Here is a 13693-nt window from a genome sequence, read left to right as displayed (position 1 = left end):
CAACCATAAGTTTTAAACAGCAAACAAGAATTCTCCACCCTACAAAAGAAAAATCCACCAAAACAAAGGCAAAAAGAGATTCCTTTGAAACTAGCTGAATGGTTAACAATTGCTATATGCTCTATGATTCCCCTTCAGTATTGCTATTTTTTAGCTTCAACTTGAAAGTGGTGTTCATTACATCATCCCAGTGAACAAAAGTTATACTGTGTTTTGGAATACAATCATTCCCTTGATCCCATAAATAAATAACGACTATTTAAAAGCATTTAAGCTATATAAGTAAACCACTTCTTTTGTAATGAAAAGAACAGGTGGGTTGAGTTAGTTTTCTCCCTTACCTTGAGATGGACCCGCAGCTTATTTATACTCAACGTTATGTTTGTGTGCACACATGCGTGAAACTGCGGGCCCCCCCCCATTGTAAAGAGCCTTTGTTTAAAAAAAGTTGCAGTGGTCCTAGACTTCTGGGGTGAGTTCAGTTGGAATTTTAAACTCCTTATTTTGAATTTTAAGTGTATTAACCTCCAGAAAAGTAAAGTATAGTACAGTGAACTTTTTATATACCCTTCAACTGAGTTCACCAATTGTTGACTTTTTTTTTTACGGATTTTATTTATCATCTATCTTAGAGATGGGGGAGAGGGAAAGACAGAGAGAAATATGGATGTGAGAAAGAAGCCCATCAGTTGCCTCTTGCACACACCCCGACTGGGGACTTAACCTGCAACCCCAGGAATCGAGCCAGTGAACTTCTGCTTTATGGCCAACACCGCCCTAGCTGAGCCACACTGGTCAGGGCCATTTTTTAACATTTATTTAATATCTGTCCTCCAAAATAAAATTTTAATTCAAATTTCTTCAATTGCCCCCACAGTTTTTAATAGCATTTTTTTTTCTAACTTAGAAACCAGTCAAAAAATCATATTACCTTTTGTATGTTTTATTATTTGGGGCTTTTCTGGTTTTTTAACATAGAAAGCTCTCCTGCTTTCACTTTTTCTCCTTTTGCAACTTTGACATTTTAAGTCAAGCCAGTTGTTTTGTAGATTATCCTACAGTCTAGATTGGCCTGTCTTCTTTCTTATGATTAGTTGAGGGTTAAATGTTTTGGCAAGGAAAATACATAGATCATATTTTGACTTTATTATTGTATTGTCAGGACCCTCATTGTACTAGTTGGTACCATTGATGGTGCTAAATTTGATCATTTGTCTTAAGGTACAAACTAAGATGAAGTTAGCTCTTTGTAATTAATGTCATCTATGTGGTGATAATTTGAGGTCCTGTGAATGTCCTGTGGATTTAGCATCCTTTGATGATCCTTGCTTGAATCACTTATTACAGAGATAACTGAAAAATAATTCTTTCTCATTTTGTTATTCCTTCCTTGCTTATTTAGTATACTTCATTTACTATATATTTCAATGAATTATGCAATTGTTACAATGATCTTTCTCACAGTTTTTAAATGAAAGTCTGTGTGCTGTTACACTGAATGTTCTGTTGGGAGATGGGAGAGCATACTACTTTTGGGTCATAACTGCAATTTCTTATGTTAATGCCCCCACACAGCTTCCCCTTGAAAATTAATTCATTATTTCTAGATTCAAATATACCATTTATTTCTTTTTAACAGTTTTCTATATTTATCTTTGTCTTTTTCTAATTGCCAAATTGCTTATATTAATTTCTGAGTTATTTTCTGTTGCCCTAACATCTGTAACAATTACACATTTGTTTCCTATCATGATAGCTGTGGAAATACAGAGGACTCTGAATCAACTTGGAACACCTCAAGATTCACCCGAATTGAGGCAGCAGTTGTAAGTATTTAATTTAAAAAAATGGGAAAAATAACTATTGTTATATTTTTTGATAGTATGTAATGTTATGTTTACTGGAGAAAACAATGGAAACTTAATAAGGTATTTCTGCTCCCTTATTTGTACCAAACTTTTGTGTTAAGTTTTTCCTTGTCCAAAGGAGGCAGACTTTTTTAAAGATCTGCCTTACTCTCTCAAAGCAGAACTTCTTTAGTTATTTTTCTTTTACTTTTTAAATAGGTTGTTTCTGGCAGCTTTTAAAAAATGATACTCTAAGCTTCTCTGTGTGTATGATTTATTTCCCATAGCTACAATGCTACAGTGACCAGATTTTTATTTGGTTTAGATCTGATCCATATCCAATACGAACTCTTCCTCAAAAGCTTGTACCTACATACTTGAATTTCAGAAAGCATTTATCTGTTTTTTAAAAAAATGTTACAATAAAGTTATATAATACATGTTTAACTAAATTAATATACCATTAGAAGAACAGCAATAATACTTTGTGATGTTAAAGATTTTAGAAGTGTTTTTACACATTTTCTCATGTGAACCTTATAAAACTGCAGTGAGATAAATCAAAAGAACTATTTTCATTTTGCTTGTAAGGAAAACCTGTCTATTAGGGGTTTGATGATTTGCTCAACATCACTCTGAACCTGAGTTTTAAATCTTAGTTCAGTGCAGTTATGGCTACAAATTTCCAGTAACATATACGTGGTAAGTGATATGCCAGACAACATTAGATCTGGAAGGAAGAAATGAAGAAATGTAAAGATTGATGATAATTATTCATATTTTTATGTAACACAATTTGAAGAATTTATAGTTACCTATAATTTATATTGTACTTTTCTGTAAAATATAAAAATATGAGAAGCCAGGTGTACCCTAAGACCTGAGAATCGGGCAAAGCTCAAAGGCAACAAATCCTCTTCACTTACTAATGACTTCCCAGCTGTGGGATGCAGACAGGAGGCTCCCACACACCCAATGTCTCAAACATGAGACATCTCACAGTCCTGAGTTGGTCTGAGTCATCTTCCTTTCTAAGTAGCCACTGACATTTATTTCTCAAGGTTTGGTTACCTGCACTGTAATGTTACCTTTCCATGTAATATTTGCTCAATATTTATCAAAGAATAGAACCTGAAAAATTTATTTTCATAGAGAAATTTGGAGCTGGCCTAGAAGATAGTGATTTTTATGAAAGTATTATCGGGGTTGATTCAAATGGCAGAGTTGTAGCTTAGGGAAATATATTAGTTCTTTCTCTATATTGTGTGTTTTCTCACTTTAGGCAACAGAAGCAGCAGTATACTAACCAACTTGCCAAAGAAACAGATAAGTACATTAAAGAGTTTGGATCTCTGCCTACCACCCCCAGTGAACAGGTATCAAGCTTTAAAAACACATTGTTGATATATTGAATATAAAAGGAATCGAATGTATTATGAGATCTTTGAACTGGTACTCCAGAAAGGAAATCATGGGGATTGGGGGTGGGGAATTCTATTTGAGATTAGTTCACAGAACACAAAACTGTATTTAATTGCCCAGGTAATATCCTGTGGTTCAATAAAGCAAAAATTATTTCCATGCATTTGCCCTGACCCATAATTAAGTAAGTGCTCAGAAAATGCCTCCTGTGTAATTGTTTCCTGGCCTTCCAGAGCTGACTTCGTATAACATGCGCACTCATTCAAAATGTGAGGTTTCCTAGGGGCACGTATTTATTTCCTCGCTTACTTAGCAGACATTATTATGTAGGTAAGAGTGTAAGGTTTTATTCCCCACCCCCCCCAAAAAAAAGGAAAAGAAAAGAAAAAGAAGATGAACTACTTAAAGTAACCCAGATTTTAGTGAAAATTTGAGGTGAGAAATTCAGCACTATGGACTTTTTGCCTCAAGGTAAACTTATACAGTATTTGAACATATTGTCAAAATGTTATTGAGAATCTGTCAGTAATGCCCTGTAATTGGAGAGTAAGAATTTCAGAATTAAATAAAGAGTGAGCTCATGGTTAAACAACTTTTACAAAGTTTGTAGAACTTCACAGCTTGATTCTAGTAGGTTTTTATCCCCCTTTGCTCTAGCGTCAAAGGAAAATCCAGAAGGATCGCTTGGTGGCTGAGTTCACAACATCACTGACCAACTTTCAGAAGGTCCAGAGGCAAGCTGCTGAGAAAGAAAAAGAGTTTGTTGCTCGCGTGAGAGCCAGTTCCAGAGTATCTGTAAGTATTTGCAAAGGCGCTGTGGAAATGGGCATAATATTTTGTGGGGATCCCGTGAAAGATGACGTGGGCATGCATTGTAAGTCACAAAGACCTGTGAATATCTTGGAAATCAGTATTTCAGTAATTTTCAAGTGTTTCTGGCCAGTTTTTAAGAACGTTGATAGTTATGTAGTCATACATTACTGTGCTTATTTTATCCACGTCATGAAATAAAAGATTAGATTATATTAAGAATATAGAAATATTTTGTCAGAAGAGATTAGGGGTCAAATCCTAAGTAATATTTCCACATTTACTTGAACTTGAATGTCTTACTTAGTGTTCGTGCACTAAGAGAGCACTTTACTCCTAGGTTATATGAAGGCGGAAATGAACAAACTGTATATATCATGCAAATATTAAAAAATTTTCATTCACATGGAGAAATATAACCCAGAAAAAATAAGTGAAAGGATAATTTCGACCAGAATTTTGACTCAATCTAATTTAAAATTCCCGTAGAAACTATCACAATTTGTTTTCTTGTTCTTTAATGTAGAGTTTCCAAGATTATGTTACATTTTAATTAAATAATTTATTATATGGCTCTTGGGAGTATTTAATGAATGCCATCTTTGTCATCTTAAGATGTAATTTCATTATTACTTGAAGTATTTGAGCTAAAATATTAGAACAAAACTTTTTTTGCTCTACATGTATGTTCACACACATATGTAAATCAGTCCAGGTTGTTACAAGGGGAAATGTGAGTGTTACGTGTTTTTTCTTTTTCCTTCTCAATCTGATCTGTTGCTAACTTATTCAGGGTGGTTTTCCTGAGGAGAGCTCAAAAGAAAGGAACCTTGTATCGTGGGAAAGGTAAGAAGTATAAAACATAACACCGGTCAAAAGATACTTATTCAAATACATTTTGTACATTATGGTCCCTAGAACAGAATTAGAGCTTTCCATATTTTACACCATGCTATCCTAAGTTACTTATAAACAGAAAACAAATAATACATTTGAAGAAAATTTTGTCAGTATTTATTATAAAAATACATAAATATATTAAACTCTTCCAATAAGGAATAATACAATTATTTGTCCACATAAATATTATTGCTTAATTAGTATTTAATGTAGAGAATGCCCTTGTGTGAGGTTTTAGTTAACCAACAAGAAATACCCAGCTGCCAAATACAGCTTTCCAATAATTAAATCATAACTAAAAAATATTATCAGTGACATGAAATGTAAGATTTGATTAATATTTTTGTTATATTCTTATAACCTGAGCTGTTCTCTGACTTGGAAAAAATGTTCTATTTTGTATTCATTAAATAGTGAGGAAGTCCTATTGTTTTAATATGTTCATTCTTTTTTCCATATTCTTTTCTTATTAGCCAAACTCAACCTCAAGTGCAAGTACAGGATGACGAAATTACAGAGGATGACCTCCGCCTTATTCACGAGAGAGAGTCTTCTATTAGGCAGCTCGAGGTAAGCGTCACAGCGTAGAGGTGACTGCTGCTCTGTCCTCAGCGAGTTTGCCCTGCAGGTGCTCGGCGAGTGCTGGGAGAGGGGTCGAGAAGGGAAACCAAGTAAATATACCGATTTGGTGGCATTTCTCATAGAAGTTAGAATGATTCCTTTAAAAAAAACTCCCCAGAATTTGTACTCGGATGAGAGAAGATACTTTCTTCCACACTTTTTTTTTTAATTCTTTTAAGTCATCTTAGGTCACCTTAACATTTAGAAAATAGCAGCCTAGAGATAAGTGTCTGTTCAGGGAGTCTGGAGGGCCTCCGCGGCACATGATACACGTCTCACCTGCATGACTAACAACTTTTACAAGGGCTTTAAAAGCATTTTATTTCTCTTTAGTGCGCTTGTGACATCAAAGAAACCTAAAGCCTTAGTTCTTACGGCACCTCCTGGCTCCCTAAGAGGGGGGCTGCTGAGAGCTACCAACAGCTGCAGCTTGTTGAGGGCATCCACGCGCCAAGCACTGCTGCGTGCTAAGCTCTGCTTGTTCATTGTCGTGTTGAGTTCCATAAAATCTCCGTGAAGTGGTTACCTGTGACATTGTCATTGCCACATTCCAGATGGAGGAACTGAGACACAGGCCCCATCCCTCCTGAGTAAAGTATTTAAACTTTACTCTTTAAGTGGGCAAATATAATAGTTATCATATATTGAGGAAAAGTAATTGTATAATTTGTTTATCCATCAGTATTCCATTGCATATTCAAATTTATTAATATGAGACTTTAAATTTACACCTAATATTTTATTCTTTCAAGTTGTCAAATTGATGTATGTATACATTTTTACTAGGAATATGTCATATAAAGAATATTTTATACCGTTCTGAGGAAATGGCAAAACTAATGTTTTTGGTAACAAGACAAATGAGATTATATAACATAAATTTAGTAAGCACAGCCTTTTCCTAATACAGATCCTTCATTTCCATCCTGCAATCCTTGGTAGTTCTAATATCACAAACTTATTTAGAGGACTGGTTACTGTCATTCAAGCTCTACTTACTTGGGATTGTGTATAGTTAAATACTTTTCTGATGTTTGTAAAATTTGTGTATTCTCTATGCATGGTGGTTTGGGGTATTTTTATTTTCCCCATTGGTGGATTGGGGACTGAATTTCTGATTATAATAATATGTGACTTTCTCTCCTAGGCTGATATTATGGATATTAATGAAATCTTTAAAGATTTGGGAATGATGATTCACGAGCAAGGAGATGTGATAGGTAAGCCCTGCTGCTTAGACTTGTGAGGTGCGAGCAAGTTACATGCAATTTACCTGTGGTCACTTCTCTAGCAAGAGTAACTGCTCCTTTTCTGTCTGTTGGTTACTCTGGAATCAAAAACAGTCTACAGCAGACAAAAACATCACCCTGGCATCATCCAAAACAGATCTTGTTTTCGGCTCCCAGCGGTTGAAATGATCAGCTTCATTTATTTCAGAATACTCAAATTTAATCAGGGTCTCCTGCTGAGGTCATGGAAAGCACCATCTAACACAATTCTAGCTTATTTCTAGGACTTCTGGTTTTAGTCTGATCCCAGTTTAGTTCTCATCACAATTAGGACTTTTGGAGAAATTTGTGCTATTTATAACTTTGTATGCTATCTTGCCCTTTAGATTAGAGGGAATAGGTAGGTATTTGTTCGATCATTCATTCTAGTAGCTTTTTGATATAGATTAATTTAGTAGTATTACTTAGATATTCAGAATTCTTTTTTAAAAATTCTTACAATAAATCAGTGACTAAGACTCCCTTTAAGTTTTAAGTATAATAGTAACTCATTTGAGATGTAATTGTCAGCACTGGTCAGGATTTTGGTTATTTTTATCATTTTGAAATATGAAAAAAATGTATCTAAAGATGCATTTAATATGTTTCCTGAATTTAGTTCAGTTGAAATACATGAATCTATAGTTTAATGTAACTAGTATTTGTCCATTCTTAGCCTCTTCTCTCACCTGAGTAGGCCACAGGATAAAATTTTGTAAACTGTTAAATGCATCCAACAAATATTTACTGAGTGCCTACTGTATCCAGGCACAAATCCAGGCGCTGGGGATTCAGCTGAAATTAAACAACAGAGAAAACACCCTGACTTTATAGATCTTATAATCTAATTGAAGAAGAGAGACAGTTAAAAAAAGAGAAAAAGGGAAAGTAAGTAGTGATAAGTGCCATGAGGGCAAATAAGACCAAGGCAGGGCAGTGGGACTGCGGCCGGCGGAGATGTTGCTGCTTTTTGCACTCAGGTAAGGCCTCACTGTGAGCTGACATTTTGGGACATTTTGGTGAAGACGTCACGGCAGTAAGGGAGCAAGTAAGAGAAAGCGCTCTGGGCAGAGGGAGCAGCTGGTGCAAAGGCCTCTTGGGCAGAAGGGCGCTGACATCTTTTGTGAGCGCCGTGAGCAAGAAGAAGATGGAGACGATGGCAGAAGTCATGGGGGCGGAGGTGTTCGAGTTAGGGGCCAAGGACTGGGCTGAAGTGCACAGGCAGAAGCATGGACAGTTCCCCCTTTACTGCCCATAGGAGACATCAGGCACCCGGGTGTGGTCTCCTGTCGTGGTGAGTAGGGCCAGAGGAGAGTGTAGGACTGTCTTCTAATTGTTCCCGTTATGCCAGTGATCTAGAGTCAAGGTCACTGGCTGAGAATGGCACTGCATGAGGAGGCATGAAAAGTTTGGGGACAGAGGAAGAAGTGTGCCATAGTCTTCCAGGAGGCAGGGAAAAGAGGTGGGCTTGCTTGGCAGTCACACCTATAAAGCAAAGTAAGTCAGCAACAGGTCATTCTTTTTTGCACCCACGTTCAGCTTCATGGGGCAGGTGGGGGTTGTGTCATGTGAGTAGGACTCAAGGGAACTGAGGATGAGTGCCAAGAAGCGAAGATAGATGCAGCCCCACGGGATCCGAGCCGGGTAAGGGCGGGAGTGAAGCAGTGCTGGGGTAGGGAAGTCGAGGTGTTGGTGGGCTGTGAGGACAGCGGGTGGTGGTCAGAGAGCGAGACTTGAAGCTGAGAGGACAGAGGAGCTGCAGTTATTTGTGATGGCCGGGTTTGCGATACGGTCATGGAAGTGAGTGGCTGAGTAGGGCTAACAGGCCAAGTCTTGAAAAATGTGTTCTCGAGGAGCTGGAGGGCCAGGCTGTCAGGAGGCCATCAGTGAGAAATCATATGGCCAATCGGGATAACAGAAAGAGGACTGAAGGAAACACCAGTGAGTCAGGGGCTGAACTATTATTTAAGGCGTGAGAGAAAAGACTATGAGATGTTCAGGTGTCTGCAACAAGAAAGGTGGGCGGGTTTGAGAGCATGAGCTATACAACTGAGAGTCGAAGCTGTTTCTCCAAACGAAGACAGTGGTCTCCTGCTGCAGAGCCACACCTGCTCCGGGCCCCGGAGGGCGCGAGAGAGGACTGCCGCTGCTGGAGAGGCCTGCGTGGGCCCTCAGGGAGGGCTGGGCGTCCGCACCGAGGGAGGTCAGCGATGGCCACGGAGCCAACGACAGCCTTCAGTTCTCTATATTCACCTAAAATAAAAGTCCGCATAGTGATACTGCCCTTTCAATAGTGAGTACGTTTAATCTCACCTCGAGTGAGATTCAGTGACCTGCACAGCTCTGTCACTATAGCAGTGGCACATGTTTAACAGGTGTGTTTCTGTGTGTGTTTCATTTTAGACAGTATAGAAGCAAATGTTGAAAATGCAGAGGTGCACGTTCAACAAGCAAACCAGCAACTGTCAAGGGCATCAGACTATCAGGTAACATCAGCTGTAATAAGTTGTTTTGTAACTCGGACTTTTAACTGTGTGTGTGTCGTCAGGGTTAAAACAGCTGGAGATGTTGAAGTGTCAGACCCTGTGGGAGACAGGCCAGCAATATGCCTATTGGTGTAAAGCTGGATTTAGTTTGATGACATTCAGGGGTGAACCAGAACTGTGGCCCCTGGGGCTAGAAGTGTAGTGTTTAGAGTGCCGAGGGGCGCAGTAGCGAACTCCAGGCTTTTCTGACCGTCTCTGATGGCCCTGTGACCTTCCACCCCAGAAACCTCTTTGATAGCCTCTGTGTCTCACCGTTCGCTTCTACCTTTTCTTCCCTTTTTTTGTCAATAACTATGGACTAAAGAGGCAAGAGATCTGTCCTAAAGCAATCCTTTCAGGTGCTGGGGAAGTTGTAGCTTGGAGTGGCCTTCACTGTTAGGTGTTCTGTCAGCATTCAGCCAACCCTTCACTAAGAATACATTGATTTCTTAAGTAACTCAGGTTAATAAAGGAGTCCATATGTGTGTGTCAGATATAAAGTGTGTGTAAAGTACTGTATGAGTATTAGGAACATGGACTATTAATCTGTTGTTTAGTATGTAGACCTTTGCTGTTCAACAAGGATAAGGCCAGGCTTTTTGGAAACCACTAAATTCCACCTTAGATTTGACTACCCTTTCAAAACCCCATTTTTTTTATTGTTCGCAATTATTTTCTCAGACCTTGTTACCTTCCTTCTCATAAACATGTAAGGTTTGCACCATCTTAGACATTTTCAGTTGCTTTTTACTTTTCTCACCATAGAAGTTCCCCTTTGATTTCAAGGCCATTTTCCACTGGACAGACTGCTTATCCCGTGGCACACAGAGCACAGGGAAGCTCTGCAGAGAGCGCTGACGACAGCCAGTCGTTGGCACTGGTGGGGTAACGTGCTTACCGTCTCTGTGCCTGTGACACGCCTCTGTGGGATTAGTGCCACTGTGTCAGAGACTGTGTTATTCACAAACAGTTGAGAACACGTTTACACACGGCATCTGTAAATGCCAACCCTCACAACTGCTCACACATAGTGTTTAGCAGGACTTCTCACGACTGGGCTTGCCTGTTATTTCATTCTGCTTCTGGATTTGGGGGAATGCACATGTATAAAAGTTTTACTGTTCCTCTTCCTTGTGGAAGGCAAAGCCTGCAACCACCCTAGGAAAAGGAACACACCTTCCCAAGCTGCGCCTCCAAAACTGGAGCTGCCCTTGTACAGAACTGCGGAGGCCTCACAGCAATGAGAAAGGAGTCACTTTTGGAAGCCTTGATGATAACCTCCTGCCTTTGCAGGATGGTGCTTCTCACTAGGTTGGGTGGGCCATGAGCATAAAGGAAGGTGATAAATGCCCTTGTCACTGCAGCAACCCAAGGACCTCACCACCCCACCCTAGGGAGGGCTCCCCAGGGAACTGCTGTCCTGCAGGGGGATACCTGTGACTGCCTCTTAAAGGTGCATTACCCATGTGTCTGGTAACCAGGTGGGATTTGGGGTAAATGTGTAAGCATGGTATTGAAACTCTAAAGGCATTGGGTTTTACATGTAAGGAGTATTCAGTTGAAAAATTAGATGAACATGTGGAACGCTAAAAGTATTCATGGTTTTTAGGGTAACTTCAGAGTCAGAAACATATCTTTTTGTAAATTTAATGATACATCAAGTTGCAAAAATACAACGTAAATTTACGAATTGTTTTGCTCTGTAAGAAAAAGGATTCCTGTATGTTGCTGTGAGATACACAAGCCATTAAAGAAATACAGAAATCTACAGCTGGGCCAGGAATGAAGAATGGAATGGAACGATTCTTAACCTTTACATTTCAAATGACTGTATCTTAATTTTTTTGCCTCTTTGTTTTTTATTAGTATGTTGAGATTCTGAAAGCAGTTTTCATTAACATTAAAGAATGAGAATGATATTTTTCAAAACTAATAAATTAACCTTGGGAAAAATTGCCAAACATTTATACTTGCTATTTTCAGAGAACTTATTTTGAAGAACAGCTTTTTAAAACAATCATTATTCAATTTCAGTTACATATAATATTTTATTAGTTTCAGGTGTACAACATAATGATTAGATATTTATATACCTTACAAAACAATTACCCCATTAAGTCTAGTACCCATCTGACACTGTGCATATTTATTACAATATTATTGACTATATTGCCTGTACTGTGCTTTTAATACCATGACTATTTTTTATAACTGACAATTTGAAGAACAACTTTTTGATGAAAGTTTTAAATTGTATAAGCATTTAAGCTGTTCTTTGTGTTCATACATAGGTGACCTGAGTCTATTGCTCAAATCAGTAACTTTTATTTTTCTGTGCCTTCTACCTCAGAAAAATTACCAACAAAAGTTTGAACAATTACCCCTTGAATTGTACCATTAACTCAAGATGGATATTTTTGAAAAAATAGTCCCATGTGTATTGAAGAGATTTTTAAGAAACAAACAAACAAAAAAAATACAACCAAAAATTTGAGGGCAATAAATTACTATTGATTTCACTCTAGAAATGAACCAAATGATTTTCAGTTGCTATGAAGATGCTTCACTACATTTGTCAACATGTTTTTGTTTTTGCATCTGCAGCGCAAATCCAGAAAAACCCTGTGCATCATCATTTCTCTCCTTGTCATCGGAGTTGTAATTATTGGCATCATATTGGGAGTGAAAGGCTAAAATTACAAAGGAGCACACTGCTGCACTACGTTAATCTAAATTATGCAGGGAGGTTCCTGTAATCATGGTTTTTTAATTATTATTTTAACGCTATTGCATAAAGGGTGGTTCCCATACTTTTATTTTTATTTGGGGGGATGTTTCCTTTGTATTAAATCGGATGTTTTCTAATACTGAACATTTTTCTAAATATCACTGCTGGCGTAACTGTCATGCTTTCTGGTCTAATAACTTAGTTTTTTGCCCACATTGTATATGTCTTTCATTTATAATTTATTTATCTTGTTGACTTAGTTTTGGGAATTAATAAATTTAAAGATGTGCGTGTGTTTTCTGTGGGCATCTGTAACATGCACCAGATTTGCGTTACTTCATTAAAAATCTCTGCCTTTTGATTAGGGCAGCAGAGGAAATATTGTCAAAACCTTGAAAAAATTATGTGTTTATGTTGGTTTTCTTTTGTGGTTCATCCCAGCACAAATTATCTTCTCTTAAGGCCCTTGATTATTCTGAATGAAATCAGTGAATAATTTCCCACTGTATTTCATATACTTGATGTGTACATATTAAGCATATGCTGTAGATTGCCTAGTAAACAACTAAGGATAGACTGTTTTTACGTAGGCTCTGTTTAAATCTGACACTGACTGAGAAATGTGTAGTCACTATAAATGTTTAATGTGATTTGGATGGAAAGTATGACATATCAGTACTTTCTGTGTTAGAATTCTAAAGATCCCAACCTGTTATTCTGTTGAGTATTTCCACAGCTATTATAATGGAAATTAATTATCTTTTCTCATATCCTATAGCATAATGGTTACATTTGTATCCTTAGGTCAAAATTATTGGGGAGGTGACTGTGCCACAGTGTTTTCAGCACCTAGCACTTAACATTTCGTGTTTCCCTTGAGTACCGTTTTGTACCTTCCTTCATTGGAAAAGGAATTGGATGTTTACCAATTGACTCACTTGCCTTTTTAAGTCACTTTTGTTTTAATGTACTAATCTGAATACTGTAAAGAATTATCTTAGTTTATAGTTTGTATTTTATAATGTTCTTATACAGCAGTTTGTTAGTGAAGGCAATGTTTTACATGGCAAGCTACGAACTTCAAATGGGAGCAAATAAAATATCAAGTAACTAAGTTGTACATTTGCAGTCACAATAAAGATGATTTTAAAAGTGCCTGGAGAGTTCTGTTTCATGAGGACTGTGCTTCCACGGGACCGACACTTGACGCTCACCTCACGCTTCTGCCGCCTCGCTGCCCGAAACCCCAGCGGAGGGACGGCACCCGCAGGCAGCCGCCACCCATCTTCCTGGGCGCTGGCTTACTCAGTTTTTATTTCGGCAGTCATAAAAGGTCTTGCCACTAACCAGTAAAAGCTGCTTTGCATGACAGTAAAATTCTTTTTGTTGTTGTTGTCCTATAAAGGAGACTGTAGAAAACTTTTTTGTAAGTGATTGGAAACTTTGAGGTTTTGTGCTCACCAGAGTCAGCTTGCTGAAACGCACGGGCTGAGTGATGCAGGGAAGAGGGTCCAGGCAGCATCCACCTGTTCTGGAGTCAGCGGGCCGTCGGGCTTTCTCCATCACGTTTTT

General features: G+C 38.1%; 1 protein-coding gene across 2 annotated transcripts in view; it reads left to right on the top strand.

Annotated features, from left to right (window-relative positions):
* The window catches only part of STX7 (syntaxin 7), a 38675-nt gene extending 25399 nt beyond the window's left edge, over positions 1–13276 (top strand). For both annotated transcript variants that reach the window (XM_045843516.1, XM_045843515.1), the window contains exons 3-10: positions 1757–1826; positions 3130–3223; positions 3927–4064; positions 4873–4925; positions 5453–5549; positions 6748–6820; positions 9272–9354; positions 11998–13276. In XM_045843516.1, coding sequence (XP_045699472.1) covers positions 1757–1826; positions 3130–3223; positions 3927–4064; positions 4873–4925; positions 5453–5549; positions 6748–6820; positions 9272–9354; positions 11998–12087 — 698 coding nt within the window. In that variant the 3' untranslated portion in view covers positions 12088–13276. The remainder of the gene's footprint in view (positions 1–1756; positions 1827–3129; positions 3224–3926; positions 4065–4872; positions 4926–5452; positions 5550–6747; positions 6821–9271; positions 9355–11997) is intronic.
* Positions 13277–13693: the final 417 nt, after the last annotated feature.

This window comes from Phyllostomus hastatus, unplaced genomic scaffold (assembly GCF_019186645.2).
Source record: "Phyllostomus hastatus isolate PE091 unplaced genomic scaffold, TTU_PhHast_1.1 phas_contig_40, whole genome shotgun sequence".
NCBI classification, from domain to species: domain Eukaryota; kingdom Metazoa; phylum Chordata; class Mammalia; order Chiroptera; family Phyllostomidae; genus Phyllostomus; species Phyllostomus hastatus.
Note: the sequence above shows the minus strand (reverse complement) of the source record. Positions and strands in the feature narration are given on the sequence as shown.